General features: G+C 45.8%; 1 protein-coding gene across 4 annotated transcripts; it reads left to right on the top strand.

Annotated features, from left to right (window-relative positions):
* Ddr (discoidin domain-containing receptor 2) lies at positions 1-26,664 on the top strand. 4 transcript variants are annotated; one of them, XM_077648905.1, is made up of 9 exons: positions 1-215; positions 1,055-1,396; positions 10,121-10,365; positions 11,645-11,732; positions 13,320-13,483; positions 15,254-15,406; positions 16,036-16,346; positions 21,234-21,468; positions 22,625-26,664. In XM_077648905.1, the coding sequence occupies exons 1-9, from the start codon at positions 23-25 to the stop codon at positions 22,922-22,924; spliced, it is 2,031 nt and encodes a 676-aa protein (XP_077505031.1). In that variant the 5' UTR covers positions 1-22; the 3' UTR covers positions 22,925-26,664. The 4 variants fall into 4 exon arrangements, with proteins under 4 accessions (XP_077505031.1, XP_077505029.1, XP_077505028.1 ...); XM_077648903.1 differs by having other exon boundaries at positions 16,018-16,346; XM_077648902.1 differs by having other exon boundaries at positions 11,579-11,732.
* Positions 26,665-27,261: the final 597 nt, after the last annotated feature.

Below are 27,261 nucleotides of genomic sequence, written 5' to 3'. Positions count from 1 at the left end.
TCTACGACTGAGCCTTCACTTTATGGCGCTTGCAGAGGGCATCTTGGCCTACTCCATCCCTCAAGGTGAGCGGCGGGGTACGGACGTCGACTTGTCGGACGCCACTTACGACGGCATCAAGGACGACAGCTATCTACATGGGGGCCTCGGACAGCTCACTGACGGTGTTGCTGGAAGCGAAAACTTCAAGCTGGACGTCTCGGGCTACGGCAAAGGTATGCGAAATTGTCATCAAGGCGAGTGGCGTACTGGCGGCCAGAATTCTAGTTTGGATATTCCTTTGGAGGTGCGTTAATATCCTTTCTTTTCTATAAGGGAAAGATATCGGACTTCTGTACGTAAAAACCGCTTAGCTTCTGCTTTTTGTGTTTTGAGACCGCCCCATACTAGGACCCATATGCGCTGCTGGCGGTCCTAATCACCAGGAACAAAAGAATAGAGTTGCCCTGAAGAAAATATCGGTGCGGTTTTATGAGGCTTGGCTCTAAACCTCGGTTTTGTAATAAGGGAGCAAACTACTCATTGGCATCCACCCAAGCGCTGCCATAAGGCTACAAAGGAAAGCTATACAGTGGATGTCAATGAGTAATTTGCTCCCTTATTACAAATTTACTCCACCTTGGGGGATTCCCATAAACATTTGACCAACACTCTTCCCACTTCAAGTTATTGATCAATTCGCTCTTGCCGTACCACGTGCTAGCCGTCCCGGTTAGCTCAGCTGGTAGAGCGACTGCTCCGGTGAAGCGGTGGTCCCGGATTCGAACCTCGGACCAGAACGAATTTGTCTTTAACTACTAAGTTTCTGTGGAAGCTGTATAGCTTTCCTTTTGTTGCTGAATGGCCGCACTTGGGTGGATGGCAATGAGTAATTTCCTCCCTTATTACAAATTTACTCCACCTTGGGGGATTCCCCTAAACATTTGACTACCCTCGATTTTATGTTTTCATTTTATCGCATACAGCACTTAGTTCGGTCCTGTCTCTGAACCTTACAAAGGAGCTTTGAGTTTTCAAATCGCGCTGAAATGGAGCTCATGTCCGTCCCGCGCAGGGTACGAGTGGGTCGGCTGGCGCAACGACTCGCTGCACTCGCAGCCGCTTGAGTTGGTCTTCGAGTTCGACACGGTGCGCAACTTCTCTGCCGTGTTCCTGCACTGCAACAACATGCACACCCGCGACGTGCAGCCGTTCCGCGCGGCGCGAATCTCGTTCAGCGTGGGCGGCAAGCACTACCTGGGAGAGCCGCAGCACTTCAACCTCATGCCAGGCCTGTTCAACGAGAAGACGCGCAACGTCACCATTAGGCTGCACCACCACGTGGGTCGTTTCGTCAAGCTGCAGTTCGAGTTCGCTGCCAAATGGCTGCTGCTCAGCGAGGTCTCCTTCACATCCGGTAAGAATATATATACGCTGCTATGCTGGGGCCAGTAAAGGCAGGAGTAGAGTGTTCGGCTCTGCTCATTTCTATGGTTCTGCTGGCTATATTCAGTAGCTGGTTGACGTGTGAACCCTTAAAAAAATTAGTAGGACACTTTGGAATTTCTAAAGTGTGTTCGGCGAAAGACTGTGGCCACTACACTGCCTATTTCCATGACTTTGTGTATGGCGCCCACAGTCGAATGGCCACAGGCTTTCGCCGAGTACACTTTAGAATTTCCTGCGCTTGTCCGAACCGCTTGGTGCGGTATCACTGGGCCGCTTGGGAGCCATCCGACTCACTCACTCGACTGCAGCGACACGTCTGGCGAAGGAGCGCCGTTGCAGCGCGTACTCGCTCCGCCTCCCGGTGCAGGTGACGTCACTGTTGCTATGCGCAGCTGCGCATGCGCTTCGACGCCGCCTTCTGTCGCAGAGAGGCGAGGAGGGTGTGCGCCGGTGCGAGGGAGGGTCACAGCTGGCACTGCTCCAGGCTTTGGATGTAACGGATGGACGGTCACCGCGAGTATGAGCCATTAAAGGCTTTCGCCTTAAAACGGCTCGAACCTTCAGAATCGGGGGTCATGAAATGATTATAGATTTGAAAGCGCTCGGTTGCTGGCCGGAGAGGAGTTTGTAGTAAATAAAACTGAACAGCGGTGTAGTAGAAAGGCCAGCTGGTCATCTGAACTGCGATAAAGCAGAAAAATGGACGGCTCAATATGGGTTGGATTAATTAAACTATAGTTGTGAGTTGTGACACGTAAACTCGCTTGCTAAGCACATTCGTTCTTTTTACGAAATTTAGCACCTTGTACGTGGGTATGAAGGGAAAGGCGCCAATTAAAATGGGACTAGTGCTCTAACAGGAAAACCTGTATCACCAAATAGGTGATGCGTCCTTCGGCTGAAAGCAGCAAAGAGCATGAAGACATGACTATCTTGTACAGGAAATGTATGGTCTGCTGAATGGTACCAGATAAGGTAAAGGAAACTCGAATTTAGATCATGAGTCACAACTACAGATGCACTGCGCATTAATAATATGCGCACGTGTGAGTTTGCACCGACTTCCATTTTACTACGCCTATAGCCGTGCACTCCATGGAATGCATACCCCGCAATGAACCTCTCTCTGCTGGTTCGACGCCATCAAACACGGGAGAATTTCCGAGGTTTAGTTTTGACGACAGTGTGCACTGGCACAAGTTTTTATCGCTCCTGAGGGTTTAACGTTATTCAATAAATTAGCTTCCTGCGTAAGTCGCTGACAACGTTTTGCTTGGTAAAGTTTGCTCGAAAAGCTGATAAACAGACGCCTTACGAGAAAAAGAAAAGAAGCAGTGGCACTCATGCCTTCAACCTTAAAAACAGCCATCACACGCTGCTGCACTGGGTCGAAGTTGTCACGTAAACAAAGGCAGTAATAAATTTGGCATAATCCTAGCGGCAAACAAAAACGCCCGAGGGAAGTGAAGTGCCTTTGCGATATTTACGTAGCACATACATTGATTTTACCTTCCTTCCTCGCTCGTTTTGGAAACTTTCCTTCGTCAACAAACCCGTGACGCCCTTTGTTCTCTCGCGCAACCGTTTGTTTTTAGTTAACACGCATTACACTACTTGAAACTTTGTTAGGAGCCGTGAAACTGGCGAGAAAATAAGCTGCTGTGCGTGGCGCATGCATGTTGTTCGACAGCGCGCGCGAAGCGCGCGAAAGCCGAGCTTCTCTATCGATTCGAAAAAAAAAAAAGCAGGCGCTTACCCGGAGAGCGCGGACGGATGCTTTTGTAACTTTTCACTGCACACACCGATCGCTGGAAGCGGAAGAGTTTAATCGAAGTTTTCCTCGGCAATTCCTCTCCCCGCGCCGCCAAGCGAGCAAGCTTTGGCCCCAGCGATTTGGGAAAAGCTGCTGTCGATCTGCAAGGAACCGAGAGGGCTCCATGAGTAATCGAGCGTTGCGACGGCATCTCTGGCGCCCTCGGCGTAAACTTTGCGCGCAAGAATTTCAACGCATCCCCATGTCGCGTCTAGACGAGCCTTTCTTGCTTTCTTTATTTTGGTCGTAAACTCTCTTCCTTACATCGGTTTTTAGCTGTGAGCACAGCGTAAAGCAGCGGCTGTGACTACAAGTGAAAAAAAAAAGTAAAGTTCGAACGCTCTGCGTACTATTTTCGCCCCCCCCCCCCCCCTCCCCCCCCACATCAATGCGTGTTTACTTGTGCGTGGTATTTGTTGCTCCTTTGTGCAGCTTTTTTACGCGAGAGCATTTAGGCTCCCTGTTCTGCAGAAAAATCCAGCGTCGTCGTTGTGAGCGAAAAAGCAGGTGGGCCACTGCCACCTAGGTCATGTGACCTTGTGATGTCATCACAACGTTCCCACCCTAGTAGGTGGCAACCTGTTCATCGGATTGTGAGCAAAGTGCCCGCCGTGGAAAGTAGCAGTTAAATTAATGCTTGGTCGCGAGAGGCTGTTCTTCTCTGGCAACCCGAGTCTCACAAGCCCCAGTGGTGGCTGTGTTTGAAACAGCCACCTGCCGGGGCAGTGGCGCATCGCTTAACCGCTGCACCAATGCGCCAAGAGTGGTGTGAGGACTCCCCACGATCTATGCATGCAGAGTACAGAGTGATCACTTCCGCATATATGGGAATGTAGGCACAGCGTAGGCTACAGAGGAGGGGTACTTCTTACGCGGGAGGGACTCTAATGCTACCGCATTGTACTCTTAAGGGTAGTTTGAGCGTTATGTGATGGTGAAAGAAGGAACAGTGTCCGTGCATGCGAAGTGATACGCGAAGAGAACCCCGGGCCGCGGAAGGAACCAGTTAACGCTATCGCGTCGTACCTATAAGGCGGAGCGGAAGTGTCCTTTCAAGATTTTTTTTTCTGCGCGGTTCCTTCACTCCCTAAAAAACCTTGGAGCTCTTAAAAGTGGAATTATTGGCAGTGATTCGCGCGTGCCGAATAAACTCCGTTTTACGTGTGCAACGACATAATTTAACTCCCCGCGTGTAATTTCGCATTTCGTAGGTTTGCCTTCACACGAGTGCTCGCTTACCAAGCGGCTTGTAACGCAAGCTTCTTCTTAATGACAACAGGGATAACTGAAAAATGTGCTTTGCGCTCAGGAGCCCCACCTCTGAAAGCGCGTGTTGTGCGACATGTTCCACGCCGCCATTGGTTCGTGGGGAGCGCCATGCCTTGTTTGTCTATGCCTCTAACAGTTGTAGTATCCAGCCACCCTAGCTCAAAATGACACCAACCATCGGGATGACTTTTTCGTCTTCTGTATAAATAAAGACAAGAGTGTAATTGCTGTTAGCGTTGTGGGTTCAGCGGAAATTTCCAATATGAAGTAGATCTCGAACAAGGGAAAAATTCATTTTACTCTCCACCATAGCCCAGCCATGCGGCTAGAAAGAAAAGCTGTGCAGCTTTCTCGGATATTCGCATTTGGATAAAACCTTCTCGCTGTCCAGATTTCACCGCTGCACTGTACCAGTTGCTAAATGGACTCGAATTATTTCTTTGTTTGAAATGTACTCCCTTGGCTCATTTTCTGTAAACACACTTAACTAACACTTCCACCTGCAAATTTCTAGCCATCCTGGTTAGCTATAGTTGGTAGAGGGACTTTCCCTGTGTGACAGTGATTCCAAAATCGAACCCCAGACCAGTCCATTTTTACTTGTGTTATTCTTAGAAAGCTGCGTAGCGTTTTTTTTATAGCCGCATCGCTGCGCCAAGCTGGCTGTTAATAGCAATTGTTTGCTTATTTGCAATTACCAGTGCTGCGTTGCCGAATTAGCCCGCACTTGGGTCATGACAGTGGGCGCATCGCAGAAGCATATACACCGCCTGCCAGTTTTTGCGGGACTGCATACTTTATCTGTTCAGTGCGCCCTCCAGACTAACTGAAATGTCTGCAGCAAAATATTCAGCGAATGCCCGTGAGCGTTCCAACCCGTTAAGGGTGGAAAAATTTCTTGTCGTGGGGGGCAGGGCAGTAGTTGGTCATTACCCACCTAGGCTCCTTCGTGTCCGAAGAAGACAAAATAATGTCGCTGATCGAGTTAGAAACTGAGTGGCGCACACGAGTTGTGCGTCTCGTTTCTGTTTTTGGCCGCAGTCGCCACCTAGTATCGTCTACGGAAAGATCGATTCTCAGCAGCAAACGTCGCTCAAGGTGCGCCGCCGGGCTGTACAAGGCACCACTGGCGCTTCGCTAAGAGCAGCGTCTGTGGCAGGGGGGTGGGGGCGGGTCCAACTGCGACCCCGCGTGGTGCACTAATCGAGTTGGGGCTGCTCCTAACACGATTCTAGCCGCGAGAATGACGCAACGGATGCGTGGGTCTAATCGAAGTCGGCAAAAAACAAACAGGGTGCAGGACGTCTAGTTTTTATACGCCTACGTCGGAAAACTTTCGCTCAGGTGCTACCTGGACGCTATTGGTTGCCTGATGATTGACAAATAGTCATATTTGCGGAGAAAAAAGGAAAATAATGACGGCGGTGAAACAGCCGACCTTTCTTGCGTCGCCCCGCATTCAAGCGTGACATTTCCCTGCGGCAAATTATGTACGAACTACGCATTCTACTCTCCAGCTCTATAAACGGAAAATCGAGCGAAATGGGCTGGGTCGCGTCTGCCGGGGCATGTGACGTAACACCGTAGGATGACATTTAGCATCCGTTATTAATGCGACAGCGTTATATGTCGCATTAGCATAAAAGGCGACGTCCGCCGTCTATGGCACGAAATTCGGATGATGCAGTACGCCGGTGCACGATGTCACATGTAAGCGAACATGTACAGTCACGAATGTTGAAACCAAGTTCTATGGGTTGGACTCTTCGGTTTTTGTTTTTTTAAAATTCGGCGGACTTTTTTCGGTTTTTAATACAGGGTGCTACTTTCGTTTTTTTTTTTTCAGCGAATATTATTTTCGGCGAATGAGATACTGACCTTTTTCGCTGACTAATTATATCAACTCTGAGTCGTGGTCAAAAGGAATTTAAAGTCTCCCTTCGTATTTTGTCGTCGTGAACAATTTATTTACAACTAATTAACTTGCGAATAGTCATGCTTGGAGCTGTCCTTGTAGAAAAAAAATTGCTACCGTCATTAAGAGTAACTCGAGTTAAATGAGTTAGACGGCAGACAAGAACGGAAGTGGAAGTTCACTTCTAAGAACTTGGTCAGCATGTTATCGTTGGGTAGTCACACCGCGTGGAGCGTCAAGGCGGGGCGCATATCACGTTGTCTGCCTGTTGATGACAGCGATGGAACTGCCAGTGAATCGTCGCGGTAGCCAAAACATATTTTTTTTCGTGACGCCCATTTGCAGTTTCGGGCCAATGTCGTACATATACTTGATTAACCTAACAAACCAACTAACTGCTCTAAGAAGGTGATAACAGTAAACAAACCGCGCTTAGCTAGAAGGCAGCGAGGAGGTGATGCTTTCCGGTCAGCAGAGGCGTGTAAGCTAGCGGAGCAGATCGCGCAACTTCGTTGCTTATCCCACAATACCATTGTCGCATCGTGCCCCTGGCTTCCCTACTTAGTTAATTTTAAACTTTAATGAATGTAACTTGCATTAAGCAGCCAGCTATCTATGTCTTGCAAGCCACAAATACTGACCTTTCTGGATTAAAACCTAATTTTGAAAAGTGAATTCGGCGTACTTTTATTGTTTTTTTTCGCTTTAAACCGGAAAGTCCGCTCCCTATACGTAACGTACTATGATCTATTAAAGTCATGACTCGTAGTCATAGTCATGGCGGATGACTCATAGTCTTTCTGCAACGTATTATGGCTCAACACTTTTCCCCTTTTTTATTATTAATTTTCAAAACTAGTACACAACACAGTTGGTTGGCCCATAGCCTCTAGTGCTAGTAATGGGTGAAGTAATGTAATGTAACATAATGTTTACAAGTAACGTAGTGTAAGGTGTATAGAATTTGTACAAAGTATGCATTAGTCATGACGAGTAGTTGTAGTCATTACTCATGATCCATAATCATTCTGAAACGCACCATTGCTCAGCACTTTACAAGTGACATAGTCATAGTAATGATGATTGACCCAGCACTTAACAAGTAACGTAATATAAGGTGTATAGAGTTTGTGCAAAATACTCGTAGTCATGGCGCGTAGTCATAGTCATTACTCATAGTCAGTGACTCAGCACTTTAATGCTTTTGCTTCTCAAGCAGTCTTAAGAAGTGTGCCGAAATTTATAAGTGCTGCTGTGGTCAATGCTGGGGCACAATACGGTTCATTACGTGCATGTTTCTCCCACCCTGTTTAATGCCTGCAGAGACCCTTAGCCATCAGTTCGTCTATTCAACATCAGGGTGCAACAGGGCGCAGGCAAAGAGCCAGTGGGAAGACTTCACAGACGTTGGCGCATCCTACTGAGAGTGAAATGTTATCTGCATTATTTACATCCATTAATGTGGAAAGAACAGACAGCAGGAAAACCCTGGTAGGTAAAAAAAAAACCAGCTCCAATCACAACGACGTATACCCCGTTTCATACATAAAACGAAGTGGTAACACTGAAAATCCCGGTCAAAACTGTGAGGCACTCAGTGTTCCGGACTTCTGTCTATAATTTGCACCGAGTGTGGACTATTTTTTAGGCGCGGTAATGGCGATTCGCCCTACCAGCCGCGTATCAGCCGCGTATCATAGAAGTCTCTATGACTCGCAGGACGAAAATGTTGCAAGAGAAAACGAAGTGCAGGAGGTTGCCATTCTCGGTACTGAGATATCCTGCAACGAAATATGTCTGTTGTCGCTGTGGTTGTATGGTGAACTACTTTTTGGGCGCGGACTTAGTCTGAGCGAACAGGCGCGCTAGCTGTGTATGAAAAAGAGTACAGCAAGAGAGTCAGAAATGCTTAGTTCCTAAATATGATTAAATAAAGACGGAAGTTTGTAGCAGTTTTAAAGCTAAAGCTTTACTGGCCGATTTCGCCGTGGGCTGCAATTTGACCTTGAACGTCCTTGCTGTGCCGCTGCCATAGTAACGCATCACGTGACTTCGTCGCGCCGCCAAGTCTTCGCCGTCGCTGCGCCGGGGTTCCACAGCCGCGGAGCGGCTGCTATCTCACCACGTGATCTAGACGTGCAGACGCGGCTTGGCGCCTGCGACGTTGAGTGCGTTCCGCACACTGGATAGGCAGCGCGCCCACCCTGCCACCCTGGCAGGTGGAAGTTAATGGTTGATCGTGGGAGCTTGGTCACCTAATGAACGCTGCGACCTATTGCTGCAGTGCCGCGTGTCTGCCACAACGTTTTCAGTGCTAATGCATGCAGCCCACATCTCTCTATCCCCACGGCCACGTACCTCAAAGCGCGATTGAGGCCTCCACTGGCCCAGGGAGCCAGTTATGCGCTGTTATGCCCGGGCAACACGCCCGGATTCCAATTCTACAGGATGCGAAATTTCTCCTGCGAACGCCCTTTTTGACAAACCCCGGTGCTGCGCCGCAAGGCAGCGGCGCCCTATAACTCCCTTGACAAGCCAAGGTGCTGCTTCGCAGGACAGCGGCGCCCCATGGGAAAGTATCGGTGAGCGACATGCCAAACGTGCAGCAAGCTGCTAGACATCGAAGCGCCGGTTTCCCTTTCCCCCTGGAAGTCACCGCGCGCGGCAAAGTTGAAGCGGGTGGCCAGCGCGGTCGACAGTTGGACCTCTCGGACGGTCGTCAAGTGCTGGCTTTGTATTGGGCCGTTTGAGTGACAACCGTTTCTCGGGATTTATAAACCCCAGCGCTGCGGCCGCTTGGAGGCAGATACCGATCCACAGAGAGACCAAACCACTGAGAGATCGATCCACCATGAGTCGAGTGCCGCTCACGAGTGGAGTGAGATGTGTGACGCGTTGGAGTCTCGCCGGACGTCGCTGTGCGCGAACAGTCGCGTTTGCTGTTAGCACTCGGCCCCCGTGCCGATCTTGTCCTGTATAATGACCTGTACATAGCGTATAAAACGCCCTTTTGTTATTCTCACCAACGCCTGACCCGGAATTTTCGCTACCGCCTAGAGAGCTAGCAGCGCTCAGTCACGAAACGGGTGGCGAACGCTACAGGACCACCTCAATGGCCTCCTCAAAATCATCGGCGTCTAGAACGTTGCCAACGCCAATGAACACAATGAACGCCGACAGCTTTCGCTTTGTATATCCTGGATTAGATGAGCTAATGCATATTCATTTTTTTTGGACTAAAATTTCTGCGGGTTTATTTTTTATTTAATTTAAGTACTATCCAAGTAGTTTATTTTCTTCTTTGTTGCGTTGTTTATTATGTATCTAATTCATTATTTTTGTATATTTTAATCGTTCATTTTATTTTTTAGTATGCATAGTGTTACGTCCGACCAGACGTAGTAGGCTCGTGGCATGGGGCTTTAATTAAACGACTCACACATCAACCGTAGCTGCTGTTCTTGAACAGTCGCAGCTGCAGTAGCACAGCCCGCACTCGCCTGCGCCGAACACAAGCTCGTGCGCGGCCGCATTCTTCGTCGTCGTCTACACAGCGGACACAAAATACGGCTTAATGGATGTATGTATTAAGTAAATTTTTTTTGATGACACACGCTGTCTTCCACTTGCGAGAAGGGCGGGGACCTGCACGGGGACACCGGGTCGCGATCTGAGGCGCCTTCGCTCCCGCGCAGTTCCGGCCGTGGGCAACTTCACGGAGGAGGAGGCGCCTGCGGCGCCCCCTATCGTGAGCACGGCCATGAGCGAAGACCCCATGTCGAAGCAGTACGTGGGCCTGGTCATAGGCGTGCTGGCCGCCGTCATCCTGCTCCTTGTGCTCGTCATATTCGTCATCGTGGCGCGCAACCGACGCCGAAAGCACAGCACGCCGCACGCCATCCTCAAGCCACTCGACAGCCGCGTCACCATCAACATGAAGGTATGCGCTGCGGCCCCTTCTTTCCTTTTGCGTACTCTTTTTCTGTATGGCATGACAAAGAGGGTTGGCCTGCATGTTGGCTTGTCTGTGTCCTCTTGATTTTGGTCTGTTGGTCTGTGAATTAAAAAAAAAGTGAAGAGGGGACGGAGTGCTCAGTGACAAGCGAGCCGTGATAACAAGATTGGTGTATTGCACTGTGCGCCAGAGTCGACGTTGCTTCTCTATCGACAAGGGGGTAGAACCATGATGTGCGAAACATCAGGAGGGTGCTTTGGCTTACAACAGCGCAAAAAAGGAAAGAGATGCCATTCATCGTCAATTTGCACGATAAGGTATAAAGATGGGAATATCGATAGTGAGGAAAGTGGATTCATTTAATTATAAGTATTTGTACAGATAATCCATTGGTTTCCGAAAGCCTATCATAATTTAAGTAAATAAAAAATTTGGACCACTTAGAAAACCGTTGGCTTTCTTTTGATTTTGGTAGCTGACCCATAGTAAGTTTTATTTCACTATTCTCATATGGTCTGATACCACTTCTAAGGTATTCGCGATAATGTATGCCCTGCTGTGTATTATTCTGCGGGCACCGATAATCAAAACTTTTTTCTTTGGCGCCGTAGTGCAAAGCGGCATTTTTTCATTGTTACCCCAGCAGTGCAGTTGGCAAACTGACCGGTAGACTGACGCCTTATTTTATTCATCGCGACTACACGTCGCGGTGGCTCAGTGGCTGTGACGGTAGGCTGCTGAGCACAAGTTCGTAGTTTCAGTCCGGGCCACTGCGGCTGTGTCTGGATGGGAACGGAAAGCTAAAACGCCCGTGTACTGATATTTTTTTTTGTGCGAATGGTACTCAAACTCCGGTGGTCTAAATTAATCCAAAGTCCCCAACGACGGCGTGAATCATAGCACGCAGTTTTGCGTCGGCATGTAAAAATTCAGTCCATCATGACTCGTGCTATCATTGTTTTTTACTCCTATTGCCTGTGAACATGAAGCACTTGCCGCGGTTTTGTGATGGTATGACTTTAAGTGTCTCCTGATCTGAGGTCTACTCAGGCCTCTTCGATGGCTCAGTGCTAAAGGTCCTAGCCTGCTGTTTGTTTTCTTGAATGGCGGTGAATCCTGCGAGGAAATTGTGGACTACTGCTTCGTGCCCAGCCAGCGGCCCTGTTGATTCCAGTGCATGCCGCGGGTGTCTTTGCAGGACCTTGCGTTAGCCTATTCCCCCCAGTACGTGGCACGGGAAGCTAATGGGAATCTTTATGGCCAGGTTGCCCTTGAAGATCCAGACCCAGACAAGCTGCTGTACCACGAACCGCAAGACTTTAAGCCCATCTACCCTGGATCCTATAGCAATGGTGAGCAGTTCATTGCCAGTACACTGTCACCTACGTGGTTTGTGCTTTACGGCAATCTCGCTTTCATGAATTGTGCCTGAAACTGAAGAACAGACCCATTTCTCGCCCAGCACTGCAGTTCTCGGTAAAATAATGAAACAAATGTATGCCATTGCTGCAGAGAAAAGCATTAAAAAATAAACGCGTGTTCTCTGTCGCATAGAGGGCTTTTCAGTCTTCTTGAGAGAGTGATTTCGCGCCACCGTTCGTGAAATAGCTGAGCTGCACTTCAAGTAGCCTGCTGCTAAGTCTGCCCTTTATTGAGTAAAAAAATAATAATGAACGGCACTGCATCACCACGAAATGCTTGTTTTCAGTTAATACTTATATCGTCTTCATAAGATGCGTGAATTAAAAGGGCGGATAAGTTCGAATCATTTATGCTCACATCATTTGTTTTTTAGAGAATTCGTGCGTGTTTAACAGCTTCACTAACGGCGTTCGCGTTGATATCATGTTTCACGGGAACAGAAGTCTTTCCCGCTCACTTCCTAATCTATGAGAGCGTTATCCTACTAGGCTAAGGTGTGGACACACTTTGACAACGCTCTCGATGTGGTCATGTGACCTCAGTGCCCTCGGCTTATGTGGGTCTTGCAGTAGGAGCACTTTGGCGTGGTGGGGGAAGGAAAAGTCTGGAGTATGTTGTTTTCTGTGTGGCAGCGTTTGAAACTTCGTTGACAATTGTGTCATCGTTGTTTGCGGTGTTTTTGTTTGTATCAAAGAAGGTAAAAAATGCAGACCTATAAAGTTGAGACAAGTGTGTTCTGATTACCAGGTGTCTGTAAGGTAAAATGAAAGTGAAGATTAAAAAAACATTTTGCTGAGAGCGTCTTTTTTTTGCTAGCTGGAAGCTATGGCTAGCATCGTGTGTTGGCTTTATGTGGCATATTCTGAAAAATGAAGAGTAGAGCCATGGACAAGGAATAAAATGCACATTTTAGTTTTTTTTTATTTTTTTCTAGTTGACATTCATCTATTACGGCACTCTGCTTACTGCACTAAGGAAGCGTTCGCCTTCATATTTATCTTAAAGGTTAAGAGCACTGTGAGCTCCTCGCTCTTGTGATACGAGGGCAGCTGGGGTTGTATGCTTTCCTCTAGCTTGATATAACTCGTGAGCCCATCGTATTATAAATGCGAAAGCACTACTAGGCTTTGTGTGCAAAAAGGTGTCCGCAAAAGGCGCCCGCAAAATATGGAAGCAAAATGCAAAGTTGTCGAGATCTGAGAGCTACTGCGCCCTTTCCTTTCGTCAAAAACGTTTCCTTTCCTCAAAACACATGCTTTCGCATTCCTCCACGTAAGCAGACTTAAGTGCCCTGAGAACTTTGTTCTCTTGTTAATGCAAAACCTTTTCAGCAGTACAAACGACTGCATGCCTAATAGTAAGCTGTGACAAAAACAGATGCGTACATAACTGCATTATGCAGCGGTATTAGTACTAGCCCAACCAATCTTCAGCCTGTGTACTTCACGAATACTACCAACATCCTCCGTGTTCTGGCAGCGGAAGCGTCATCGCGGATGAAATCTGCTTTCTTTCAGAGTCAACGACGTCCCGCGAGTACGCCGTGCCTGACATGAACAAAAGCCCAGTTCTGAGTTCGCACAAGTCGTCGCCGTTTCCCCAATCAAAGCCACCACCGCCGCCAGCAGCTGAACAGTATTACGCCGCCACGGATGTCGTCGTCAGCTTGCCAAACATACAGGTACGCGTCTACGCGGACGTCATCATTGTCAGTGACTGGTTCCAGACAGTGGTTCAGTCGTGCTCACGCATGTGAATTTTTATTCACTTCTATTCACGAGCAGGTATGACATGCAAAAGCCAACTTCGGTGCCCTCTTATTGAACCTATGAAACGAAAGGCACGCTTGAAGTAAAGTACTGATTTGCTGTTATTTGCATACAACTGTGTCACCTGGACTCTGGAGTTGTGCCAAGGGGTTGTGCCAAGTGGCCATGGCTGTTTGAATCCTTGTTTGGATCATTATGTAGAGATCCGCGTGTCTCCTGTGCAAACATTCGTGGTTTTCTTCATAAGTTTAGCCGATTTATGCAGTCATGACACTCATTGCGTAATGCACGCAAATACCCCTGTAAGTTATTTTGAATTGCTCTGAAGTAGACCGAATGGCACGAAGGGCATCAGAAGTGATGCCAAACGGTAGCTTAAGCATGCAAGACAGTCGCGACGTGCACCATTCTCATTTGAGTGGTGACGGTGGACCGCTAGTTCAGGAGGCAATAAATGGGCGGCGCGCAAAGCCACGCGTTAGTCACGCGTGCGGCCGGCCGTGGTTCCGGCAAAACCGCATTAAGCATTCAGATGCAGTAGCGTGCAGATGTGGCGAAACCCTTGGAGAAGCCAAAGGAGTGGCCAGTCGTACTGGCGCAGGCGCGGTGCCACTGTGGATGTTATTGAGGTTATACTTCACTTTTTTTCACGCTTCCCGTCAGTGTAAGAATAATAATCTGTTCAGCAGTGGGCTAAGGTTTGCGAATTTTTTGACGCCATTAAGGCCGCACAAATTGTGCGATGCCATCCTTTAGTTTTCGGTACTGCAGTGAATTATATTTTCCATAATTAACTGAGGCAACAAGGTGGTCGCAGTTTGTTTTACTGGCAGCAATGACAAATATTTGACTGGGATCGGTATAATATAGCAATGCTATTCCAACTCTACTTTGATTCTTTTCGATTTTCTTCTTTAAATCAATCGATGCCACGCCTTTGCAATATCCGGAATCTGCAAATTGCTGTGGTTTACAAAAATAAATCGGGACATAAAGAAGGTATCTTTCTTTTATACCATTCTAGTTGCATTTCAACGTTCGACCGGTGGTGTTTACGCTGATGGCTTTTCCACATATGTACTCTGCATGCAGTGGTGCACGCTTTACAGGGGCACTCAGTAAATTGCAGGGGGAGGAAGAATGCCGATTGGATTCGTTGTTAGGCATTGCAAAAAAAAAAAATCATAAGTTTGGTCACGGAGAAGGGAGGAACATGAAAGGAATGGAAGCTTTATAGGAAAGCAACTTGAGGATTGGAAGAAGGATTGATGTCATCTCACATAAGAATTTTAGCCGACTATGTCTATCGACATTAATCTGTTACCCTGTTAATGAGGCACACTTCCAATAGAATATCAAGCCTCTAGCATTCAAAAAAAGAAACAACGCTGGAAGGGCTGCCTAATTGTAACGCAAATTATAAACAATTAGTTAGACAAATTGCTCGCCTCAGTGTACTCAGAGCAATATTATTCAGAAGGCCCATGATCTCAATGTGAAAGCTGCAATCATAAACTGGCTGTGCATGCATTAATTGACGCCCCTTCAGGCTAATAATCCGCGAGCGAGCTTATCAAGTGTGCTATAGCGTGGAATATACTTATAGAACAAAGCTTGCCTGAAGGTTTATTTCATGCTTATTCTCTTTTGTATAGTCTAAAAACAGCTCTTTATAATTCCAGGGTGTGAGTGGAAACACTGTGTACTCCGTACCGACGCTGGATCTGTCATCTGCCGACGAGAATTCTGGGGGCTCAACGCTGCCACCCGTGCGTGAAGTGCCCAGACACAGAATTCGCTTCATCGAGAAGCTTGGCGAGGGGCAGTTTGGAGAGGTAGGCTGCAAGTCCGATGGGCTTCCTTCACTGTTTAATTTTATGCGAGCACCTGGCTAAACTGGGACGGCGAATTTTTTCCGCGAGTATTACATATCTTAATGGAGGAGGTTAGTGTAGCGTGCAAGGGCTCGCATAGCTCGTCCTGCATGCCTGAGTCGCGAGGTCGTATTCAGTGTACGTGGTTCCTCTTGACTGTGGACATAGAAAAAATTTCAACACAGTCGTAAGTTCAAGCTTTCGCTTTCTTCAGGGGCAGCCTCACGCTCTTTTCCCCAGCGAATTTTTTTATAGAAATGTGCCAATGAAATTTAATTTTAAAGGAACGAATGCGCCTTATTGAGTGTGGTAACTAATGTGAAAAGCAGGGCCTATCTTTAGGCTCCTCAGAAAAGTAACAATGAATGTTTGCCAATGGCCCCGAGTTTGCGGCGCTTTCATTTAGTTTGTTCACTATTTTCATACCTGGGTGAAGTGGCCTTGTCAGCGATCTTGTCATGCATCTTACACTTGAGCATCGCTTGTGTTCTTCAACAATTAGTGAAAGCTCACTGCGTGCTAGCGGTTGACGTGGCATTCACACAGAGTGGCTGCTTGAATAACTCAGAAAGGTGGGTGCACGCTTGCAGGTGCACTTGTGCGAGGCTGAGGGCATTCCCGAACTTGTGGATGTACCGGTCAGCTTTGGCACTAAAACGCTTGTCGCGGTCAAGACGCTGCGCAAGAACGCCACAGAGCATGCTCGGGCAGACTTCCTCAAGGAGGTGAAGATACTGTCGAGGCTTCGCGACCCCAACATTGTGCACGTGCTGGGTGTGTGCACGCGGGATGAGCCGCTCACCATGGTGGTCGAGTATATGGAAAACGGAGACCTTCACCAGTTCCTGCAGCACCATCTCCCTGACACCTTCGCACCACCGATCGCCAACAACGTGCTCAGGTACACCGGTCTTATTCTTTGCTGCCCATAGTGTCGCGATTGGGCTCTGTAGGGAGAATAATAAAAAGTGCAATTGCTGTTACGTCTGAGGCTTGATCATAATGTTTGGAAAAAAGCTTTGAAGAAAACTGCTTTTTGTGATACCAGCTTCGGCATTTCTGTGTGAGCCAAATGCAAAATGCTTGTGTATTGAGATATTCATGCATGGCAACGGACACCAGGTAGTTGAAATTTATCTGTGTTACTCTTAAACTTAAAATGAACATTTTATTTATTTATTTATTGGAAATACCTGCAGCGCCCGAAGGCATTATTGCAGGGGGGATGAGGATACATAACAGGAGAATAGGCCAGAAAAAAAAGAGGAAGAAAAAAAAAAGCAATACAACAAGGCATGACACAGCAAGTACAAAATGAATGAAATATGAAACAACAAAAAGACATGACGAAAAAAAAGCCAACTGACCAAATGATGCTGGACCAACAAGAACGAAGACCGCGTGATTAAAAAAGCCAAAAGAAAGCCAACTGCGCACTCATACATCCGACAGTAACGCGCGGAACATAGACTCGGAACGGCACTCAACAATTTCATGGGGCAGGCGATTCCAGTCATGAATGCTAGATGGGAAAAATGCGTTTTGATAAGTGTTAGTTTTGCATTTAATTTCTCTAATCTTCCACCCATGGTCAAGTCGTGTTTGACCTGAAATGCGGTGGAAGCAAATAATTTTCTTTATCTATTTTTATTTTTCGGTGAAAGATTCTGTACAGCATTTCTAACCGGGAGTTGGTACGGCGTTTCCGTAACAGCTCCCATCCCAGCGTTAGTTTAATGTTAGTAACACTGCTGTTAAAATCATAATTACTTGAGACAAACCGAGCGGCAAAGTTCTGAATACGCTCAAGCATGTCTGTTAAATTTAAAGTAGGGGGGTGCCAAACAACACAAGCATACTCCAATATTGGCCGAATATAGGTGAAATATAGAAGCTCTTTAACTTTTAGTGGTGCCATTTTAAAATTTCTTCTTAGAAAATTTAGCATGCCATAAGCTTTAGCAGAAACGTGCTCGACGTGCTCATTCCAGGTGAGATTAGACGAAAAGTAAACGCCAAGGTATTTATAGTGAGTAACTCTAGAAAGTCGGGTAGAATCTAGTTTGTATTCAGCCAAGAAAGGGTGATGCTTGCGCGTGAAAGAAATAAACTGACATTTTATTGGGTTCAGAAACATCTGCCACTTCAAACACCATTGCTGTATGCGGTCCAAGTTCCACTGCAAATGACAAGAATCTGAAGAACTGTTAATAACATGGTAGATAACACAATCGTCAGCATATAAACGTATTTTACAGGTCATATATTTAGAAATGTCATTAATATAAACTAGAAACAGCAGAGGTCCTAAAACAGACCCCTGCGGTACCCCCGAAGATACAGGAACATAATCAGACTGGGACCCATTAATCAATACACGTTGTTTGCGTCCCTGCAGGTAACATTGAAGCCAGTTTAGAAGGGAAGTTGGAATCTTGATCAAAGATAATTTATACAGTAGCAAATCATGAGGTACCAAATCAAACGCTTTCTTGAAATCTAAAAAAATGCAATCCGTTTGTAGACCCTTGTCAAATGATGAAAAAATATCATGGCTAAATTTTAAGAGCTGCGTCGTACACGAGTAACCTGATCTGAAACCATGCTGAGCTTGAGTGGAAAATTCATTTTGTTCCAAATGCTTCATCAACGCGCTATATATTATGTGTTCAAGCGTTTTGCAACTAATACTTGTAAGTGAAATCGGCCTGTAATTAGCAACTATGTTTTTAGGACCACCCTTATGAATGGGCACCACGTTAGCGTTTTTCCATTGCTGGGGTATTATTCCTGTATCTAACGATTTCGAGTATAGAATAACTAAGTAATGAGCAATGATTTCAGCACAGACCTTCAAGACATTACCGGGAACATCTTCGGGCCCGCTTGCCGAAGACACCTTTATGTTATTCAGCATGTTTAACACACCGTTGTATGTAATTGTTAGCTCAGGCATTGTCTCTTGCACATGGGCATCCATGACTGGCATTTCATGATGCGAGTTCGCTGCGAAAACAGACTTAAAATAATCATTGAAACAGCATGCCTTATCAGAATCATCAGTTATAGGTTCAGCGCCGTTATTCAGTGCCGGAATACCGACTGATTCACGGCCATTAACTTTAAGAAATTTCCACAGTTCTTTTGGATTACTCTGAATTTTAGCACCTAACTCCTTCATGTATCTTTTTTGCGCAGCTTTATTTTTAACTTTTATGTCTGTTCCAAGAGCACGTACCTTTTCAAGAACTTTTGCGTCCCGGTATTTTTTGTACGTGTTTAGGAGACGACGCTTTTTCTTAATCAATAGTTTAGTTTCCTGAGTTACCCACGGCTTGTCCTTGCGCCGCTTAGCTGATATGTTTTTGAAAGGAACATATTTGTCAATGAGCACATCAAGCTTCTGCTTAAATATGTCCCACAGCGCAGTAGCATCGAAACGCTGGCTCATGGATATGAAGTCTTGTAAATAGTTGGCAAGCTCGCTAGATAGTGATGAGTAATCGCCTCTATCATAGAAGAAAATTTTCCTGGGGTGCCTGTGTGGCACTGAAGGCTGGGTGGGTCATTGGCACGTGTGCAACGACACAGTCGTGGTCACTGATACCTGGGATAATATAACTATCGCGCACAAGTGAATCTCGGTTAGAAAAAAGCAAATCTAGAACAGACGAGGAACCATGGCATGACCTAGTTGGCTCCTTAACAAACTGATACAGGTCGTTTGCAATAATGAGGTCACGGAAATCAACATACAGCTTTGACAGGTTGGTAAGGACTGGTTTATTGTCAGCCCATGTAACTTCAGGCATATTGAAATCACCTCCAATGATGTAATTGTTGTGCATCTTATGAATTCAGAAAGGGATACAAATACATCTGGATTAGCCCGCATAGGAGAACGATAGAAACAGCCAAGTGGAGTGTAATGCCATTTTCTTATGAATGTTTTTTATGCTGTTTATAGGAATGGTATGTCCACATATGATGCAGAAATATTTTTGGATTGTGCTTCTTCTGACCAGTTATCTGCAAGTAAAGGGCATCACACTTTAACATGTTAAACAACTCATGCTTCCAGTGCATCGTAACAGTACAACTGCTCTCAGCATTCAGTCACTTCATGACGCCTTCGTAAAACGTGTGCTTCAAGGCCTGTGTGAACCACCTGCCGAACAGATATAAAGAGGCCTGCTTGTTTTAAGGAACAAAGATGTGTACATTAATGTAAAAAAAAATGAGGAGCAGTTCTGGCTTACTTTTATAAAAAGGAACTAATGCGGCTGCCCAAAAAAGTGTTTCCCCGATGCTTTATTATGCTTGTTTTTTTTTTCAAAGCAGCGTGGGTAGGAGAGTTAAGGGGATCGTTAAAAGATGCTTTTAGGAAGAAGCCAACAGTCTTCGAGACCCATGGAGGACATAGGGGAATGTTACATTCTATACTATTTCTATAATGGCTTTTGTTAAAGAGAAAAACTAATTAGTGAATTTTTTTGGTAGAAGAAAGTAGAAGAAAAGACCACATGGGACTCTGGTGGGATCCAAACCTATGTCCTCCACATGCTGCTTACGGTGCTTGGCCACCTGAGCTATGGCAGCGGCTGTGTGGCCTTCTAGTTTTGAAAGTATTTTTGTTAAGTGCAGGCTACCCTTGAGAGTGTACACTAGCATCATAGCCAACTGTAGCTGCAGACGTGAGACGTCCTGTTATACTGCAAGTCTCACGTTGAACATGATCGATGGTGGGCAGTGACAACTCTGGCAGAACCCTGTCATGCTACCTTTGGCATTAAGACTGCCAGAACAGAGTCCCTTGCTCTGATATCAGCAGACATGAATAGAGGAGCTTAGGGGCTAGTTAAGATATGTTTTTAGAAAGAAGCCAACAGTCTCTGAGACAATGGAGGGCATAGGGGGAATGTTTTTATTGTGTTCTTTGTGTTTGTTTAATGTTATTTATATATCGTCACAGGCACACGGCTTTATAATTTTTTGTTTACCACGCCAGGCGAGTTATCTTCTGCATGCCTGCTAACTAGACACTACTTCATCATTTGGAATGGATTGCAGTCACGTGTGAGATATACTGCCATGTTCAGGAGTGTTCTAGAAAATTCACGCGGTTATATGTATTGTTATGAGTTAGATCTAAATAGAATGTGGCGTACATGCTGGGCCATTCTGGTTCCAATGCCAGGCGAGTGCATTTCTCAGTATCACTGCCGTGGAGTTTCTCTGCTTCTACTGTGGCTACATGTTCACCAGAATAAACAGTTCGCTTTCAGCCATAATTTCCCTGTCATTTTAATTGTCGCCACTACCCGTGGCACTATTTGTCTAGTGGAACTGGCATTTACTCTGAGCACAATTTGCTAGATCCTCCCATGTCTGCGTTATGGTCGTTGCCCATGGTCAAATGCATTCGTTTTTGAAAATTATTATGATGATGTATGGAGCAGAATGGAGCAGAATTTCGTGTGAACTTAATGAGTCGATGTAGTAATGCACACATTCATACTGAAAGCAGTAGGTGTTGATCATCTATTCTTGTCTCTATTGTAAGTGGTACTTGAACAATTTTTTTGGTCCTTTATGTGCCTGTAAAACATTTCTGAGTTTTATTAAAGCAACAGTGCCGCTTTCCCAACATGCTTTAGCAGCCCCAAGACACTTTTCAAGCTGTCTCAAAACAGCTATTTTACGTGGGAAACGTTATCGTCGAGTTTAAAATAAAAGTACTTGACTTGATTTGTCTCATTAGGCTTCTTTGCATGTTTCGTTCTGACAGCTATGGAAGCCTAATCTACATGGCAACACAGATAGCATCAGGAATGAAGTACCTGGAGTCCCTCAACTTTGTTCATCGGGATTTGGCAACGCGCAACTGCCTCGTTGGCAGCTCATTCACCATCAAGATAGCCGACTTTGGCATGAGCCGACAGCTGTATGCCTGCGACTACTACCGGATCGAAGGCCGTGCTATGCTGCCCATCCGATGGATGGCCTGGGAAAGCGTACTCATGGTGCGTACTTGTGTTCATCGCGGTAAGACAAGGTCAGAATGTGAGAACTTGAAATATTGCGCAGGTTGAGGTGATATGTTTTGAACGCATTGTGTACAGGGAGCGTTGACCTTGTGCAGAGTGCACATGTGACACTGCGTGTAAGGCTAACAACTGACTGAAGATTTGTCACAGATACGAGGTTTGCCAACAAGATCAGCCCCAAAGACATATGTAACTTATTAGTTCACTGCTCTGTAGTCACCTATGACTCTGCAATTTTATTGCCGACCGATGCTTGTTGCATCACTTTGCTTTACCACAGTGGAGGTGCATATCTTAGGCGGAGCAGTTTCATGCAACCAGTGTCAACTCGTTTCCGCTGTATTGCCAAATTAGAGTGAGGGTAGCGTTACCTCGCCTGGCACTTTTCAAGCGTTTTGAAAGAGCTTGGTCTTTGAGTGCGAGCCTACATCTAAGAACACATAAATGGGTGTTTGTAGTATGCTATCTGTTTGGCTGTCTTCACCTTCAGTGGTCATCCTACTTCAAGAAAAATAGAAAAGATTAATTTTATGCATGAGCATTTCAGCACCGCAAATATTCTAGGAAAAAGACCAGGCGATAGGTTCCAGGCAAACGGCATCGGTGAATTAATAATTTCTACTATTATGTAGTAACAATAACGGAAATTACTTCGCCACTTGGTTCATAGCTTGCAGACAGAAGGAACTAGTGGAAAGACAATGCAGGACAAGGCAGGATGGAGCACTGACCACCGCTTGACTCGGACCTGATTTAATTCGACCTCAGTTACTTAAAAATGTTTTCTCGCTCATGGCCACGCGCTCACATAGTCAATTGTAAGTCCAAAAGCAATGTGTGTGTTCCTTCTTGTGTCGTCCTGCGACATCTTTCCTCTAGTTCATTATACACCTGCAATGTAGTAATAACTCAGCTGTCAGGCTGTGTTAGAAAATACTTTAATTTTGTGCTTAATAAAAAGAAACAAATTTTTCAAACTTGAGATGTAACTAAATGGTCTTTTGTGGTATGAAATTCGTAAGTGTAAAAGTTTTAAACTGCTAATGGTTATAATATGGCTACAGTTTTATGAGCCATTGCCCCTAGACACATGCACCTGACTTTTTTGTGTATTGTTGTGGATCGCTCGCAGGGCACCTTCACGACCAAAAGCGACGTTTGGGCATTCGCCGTGACCCTCTGGGAAATTTTGACGTTCGCACGCCAGCAGCCGTTCGCGTCGCTAAGCGACGAGCAGGTCATCGAGAACGTGAGCCACTTCTATCACAACGACGGCCTGCAGACACACCTGCCCCAGCCACCAAACTGCCCGCGTGAAATCTACGACCTGATGCGCGAGTGCTGGCAGCGCAACGACTCGGAGAGGCCAAACTTTAGGGAGATCCATCTGTTCCTCCAGAGGAAGAACCTTGGATACACTCCAGAGTCGTGAGCAGCCCCTTGCTCACCTGGCCTTGCCCCGTCGCGCGCCGCTGGCACCGTCGTCACGTGACAGCGCCAATGGGCCCTTTATTATCCCAAGAACCCTTCCCCTGTGACCCAAATGTCTTCGACGACCCTGAGAACATCACGTCTTTAGCGCGTGAGCATCATTGTCATCGTGATGTTGTGACGTCGCCACTGTGCTTTCGGTCACAACAATTGCAGGCGAATCAGCCCCGCACAAATGCGAGAACAGAAAGTGCAAAGCAGGCTCTGCGCATGAACTACTGTCAGCATGGAAGATCTTGTCGCCCGCGCTTTTTGGACCTTCAAAATGTGTGCTGGAAAGAGGCGACCATGTCTGTGGACTCCAGCTGTGTAGGAGCAAAATGCAGGCAAGCTTGAGTGATCGCAGAGCGTGTTCTGCTGCCTGTTCCAGCTTTACAGCTGCATGTTCCTCCCCTTGCATACCACTGGGCTGTGTCATGCCGAAACGCATTGCGTGCGGAAGAGAGGCGAGTGCAAATGTGCTGAGCTGCTTCAGTTGAGCTTATGGATGCGAGCTAGGAAAAGAAAACAAGAAAGAAACACCTCATCATGTTGAAATCGAGCGCTGTGCCTGCGCTGAACCTTAGGCAACCTGGTGGCAGTTTGCTGATGTGACGCCCCTTGCCGCTTTTCCATTTGTGCCATGAGACTTTCCCCCTTCTGCGCTCGACTGGGCACGTGGACTGCTACCTTCCTTTGTACATACGACCAACCAAAGTATAATAATGCCTACGTGAAGCACTCCAGAAGAGGACGCAATGCGTCTTATAAATACACTGCACAGGCTGTAATATTTTAGTGGATTTTCGATGTACACGTACTTATAGGCACACCATGCTTTTGTGTTACTCATACTCTATGTCAAATGCAACTAGTGTTGCGAGAACTTGTTCCTTATTTTTTTCTGCAATGGAACTGTGTGCATTGCCATACATGTGGAGCTCGGAGTGCTTCTTGATGGAATGCTTTACATACATTTCATCAAGGCACAAACGATACTAAGTTGAAACTATCTTTATCCAGTAATCTACTTGTCTCATCATTCTCTTGTACCTATGTCTATGTAGAAGCATGGTAAGGGTTGAGCTACTCATTGTCATAAAATTGGTTTGCTCTGAACAGTACTGTAGGTCACATTTGCAGCTTTTTTTTCATCTTCCATGTGATAACATGCTCAACCCCTGTACAGAATTTCCTCAAAACTATGGCAATATTTCAGACTTGGCAAAGCTGCCCTTATTTATATATGTGATTGTGGAAGTCTGAGGTTATATTGAATATGGAGAAGTAACCTCAAATCCTAAAATTTGTGTAGCTTAGCCCAGAGAAGCCATGAATTTTTCTGAAAGAGGGTTTCTAGGGCCGCCTGAAAAAAACTAAATAAAAGTTCAGGTAAAGTAGTGTGCATGAAAGCAATACGGGCTATGGTTCTCATTTATTACACTGCTCCAACTTTGGGCACCATGCTGAGAAAGTAACCATCTGAGTTATCAGTTTTCTTGAGCAGATCTAATGCAACTATGAAACTGAAGATCCAAAATATTCTGTAAGGCATTTGTAAAAAATCTGCTTGAAGTCACAACAATCATGTTCTATTCCTGAGAGTGTAAAAGGCAGTGCTTCATTCTAAAATTGAAGATTAAAAATATGTATGGCTGTTATGCTTGATGTACAATGAGGCAATGGAGAGTTCTATTCAAGGCAATAGTACAGGCCTGCAATTTTTTTTCTGTATTATTACTTTTGATTATGCGGCTATCACCATAGTGCTCCAGGCAATGGTGTCATTCTCTCTTTTAATATTTTTTGACTTCTTGTTAATAGCCTCTTGATAATATGTTTGCACTGGCTGAACAGAAGCGTCAGGGACCACATCACTTGAGAGGTTGGATACATGGTAGTGATTTGAAGTTCCTAATGACTTCAGTGTGTAAAAGGAATCTTTCAATTCGTTTTTTGGCTTTGTCTTTTATGCTAACTCTCTTTGCTGGTACATCGCTGTGCTATACAGCACTGAAAAGAGCAGAAAAGCTGTAATTGCATTATGATAAGGTATCCCTTCATGAAATTTAGGCCAATATTGGAAAAACTCAAATGAATAATAAATTTAAGCATAGTTGCTTCAGCCGCATGTATGTTATAGCATTGTTAACACAACTGAGATGGCTGTAGATAACTAGGAACCATTGCTGCAGTGGATGGTGAGGCATTACCACTAACATTTTGGACACAGTCATCTTTTTGTACATTGTGCTATATCATGAAATCACTGGTCAAAAAGAATGCATGGCTTAGAGCCACAACGTTTATTGTTGACATTTAGAAATTCACATATTATTTGCTTTGCTTTTGAAATGATGCATATATGCAAGCAATGGGAAACAGCTGGCAAAGGTCACCTCTGCAACCTCGCATCTTGAATCCCATAACCTAAACAGCTGCGAGCACCTGTGTGGAGTCTGCAAGCAAATCAGGAGATCTGTTAGAGCAAAATTAAAACGCATTTCACGCTGGACACCTCACAAGCATGCTTGCAGCTTGCAACATTAACTACACAGCCGATCAAAAAGTTTCATTCAAAACCTTTCAGGACCTTTCGGTGCCATAGTGGTAAATTCTAATGTGATAAAAAAAGTGGTTGTGCCGTGCTTTTCTTTATCGCGTTAAAAGCACTACTTTAAAAGCATTTTTCCTTGGGCTTAAAGCCTTGCAAGACCTTGGTCTGCATCACTGACTGATTAGGCTGGGTTGTATGGTATGGCATAATTTTTGCATGATCACTGTTGAAGTGGCACTCTTATGTCTATTATGGCTGCATTCTCTCACTTATGCACCAGTGAAGCTTCTCTTTTAACTAAAACTTCCTGCCCGGGGTGCCGTCATTTCTAAAAATGCACCTCATTATGCTCATAGTTTCTGTTTCATCAATCCGAAATGACTTGTAGTAGATGCTGCATTCCTTTCTCGTTGATTTTTCACTTTGTAAAGAAAACTGAAGCCTTCAAAATTTCTGCCGCTCCCTCCTGTCTTCGTGCATGTTACCAGTCAGTGTCGTGTAACATCAATGTTGCATGTATTACCAATGCCAGAAACTCCCAAAGAGAGCTCTCAGTGTGTATGTATTTCTTTAAGGACGTCAATAGGTCTTACTCTCTGACTGCACAAGAATAATGGGCCACTAATATTAGGTTTCTCAATTTAAATGAGGTTTAATGTAGATGTAAGGGGTGTCACTGGGAGCAGTGCACCATTTAACGCTGAGAAGTTCGACTCAGTGTTGCCCTTTTTTAATCGTTACTTCAGTGCCAGTTTTGCATGCGTCGGGCTGGTAACCATATTGTGTCAGCCTCTCTACAGAGAGTAAGAATGCCACTGTCTCGTCACTAGCTCCTTTTTCTCTGCCTCTGTGCCCATGTGTTTTTCTGTTTCATCTCACCTAAGAAGCCCGCTTCCAAAACCGCGTGCGTGGATGTGCTGTATGGGAGTGTGTGCGTGCAAGTGTGCGTGTGCTGTGTATGTGAGTGTGAAGGCGAAGGCGCAGGACTGCCGGCGCCCTGCTGTACTGCACCTTGGTTCCCCCTGGTCACCGTTTGTGCACACTTCTCGTCGCAAGCTCCTAGGAAAATAACGGACAATCTACTGCCAATAAAGCACACGGATTAAATAAAAAAGAAGCCCTACAGCACAGAGCCTCGCACCTTCTCCTGTTGGCTTTATTTTTCTTTTGTTTCTAGCGTTTTACTCGGCGCAGTGACGTGTGTGATGACGATCAGTGTTTATCGCTGGGCCATTAGAAAGATTTAACGAGGCGAAGTTTCACAGAACATGCAGAGAAATGTGCTGCTAACCTGCTATTCCGGAGTGGCGAACGAAGACTGAGCCTTGAAGATAAAATTCAAGGTACGTCGCGCGTCCGAACGTAAATGATGCGGAGATATATAGCTGTATGAAAGGTCGGAGTGCAGTGTGCATTTGCGATCACTTCTCCGGTTCTCATAGGCAGATACAAAAGAACATTTATTGCATGGAGCTGGATAAATTTAAGGGATCAGGAACTGCAATTATGCAATGCTGAAGCAACACTCTCTGCGGTGTCGGTACCAGCGGGTAACAAGCTTTCTGCGACATCTACAAATAAGCGTTCCTGGTGTCCTGACGTGGACCTAATACGCTGCTTTAAATGAGGCGAGCTTGATTTTCGCGAATAACTGCTCGCGTTGACAAAATTTTGAAACCATTGTGCGAGTTTTTTTTAACATATTTCGCCCATGGCCCACGCAGCACATGTTCCGACGGAAG

The sequence above is a fragment of the Amblyomma americanum genome, chromosome 1 (assembly GCF_052857255.1).
Source record: "Amblyomma americanum isolate KBUSLIRL-KWMA chromosome 1, ASM5285725v1, whole genome shotgun sequence".
NCBI lineage: Eukaryota > Metazoa > Arthropoda > Arachnida > Ixodida > Ixodidae > Amblyomma > Amblyomma americanum.
Note: the sequence above shows the minus strand (reverse complement) of the source record. Positions and strands in the feature narration are given on the sequence as shown.

Excerpts from the sequence above, each read along its gene's own strand:
- Ddr (XM_077648901.1), top strand. The coding sequence starts at position 23 with ATGGCGCTTGCAGAGGGCATCTTGGCCTACTCCATCCCTCAAGGTGAG. Across the intron at positions 15,407-16,017 it reads GCGAGGGGCAGTTTGGAGAG|GTGGGTGCACGCTTGCAGGT; the intron begins GTAGGCTGCAAG and ends TAACTCAGAAAG. Across the intron at positions 21,469-22,624 it reads CCTGGGAAAGCGTACTCATG|GGCACCTTCACGACCAAAAG; the intron begins GTGCGTACTTGT and ends GATCGCTCGCAG.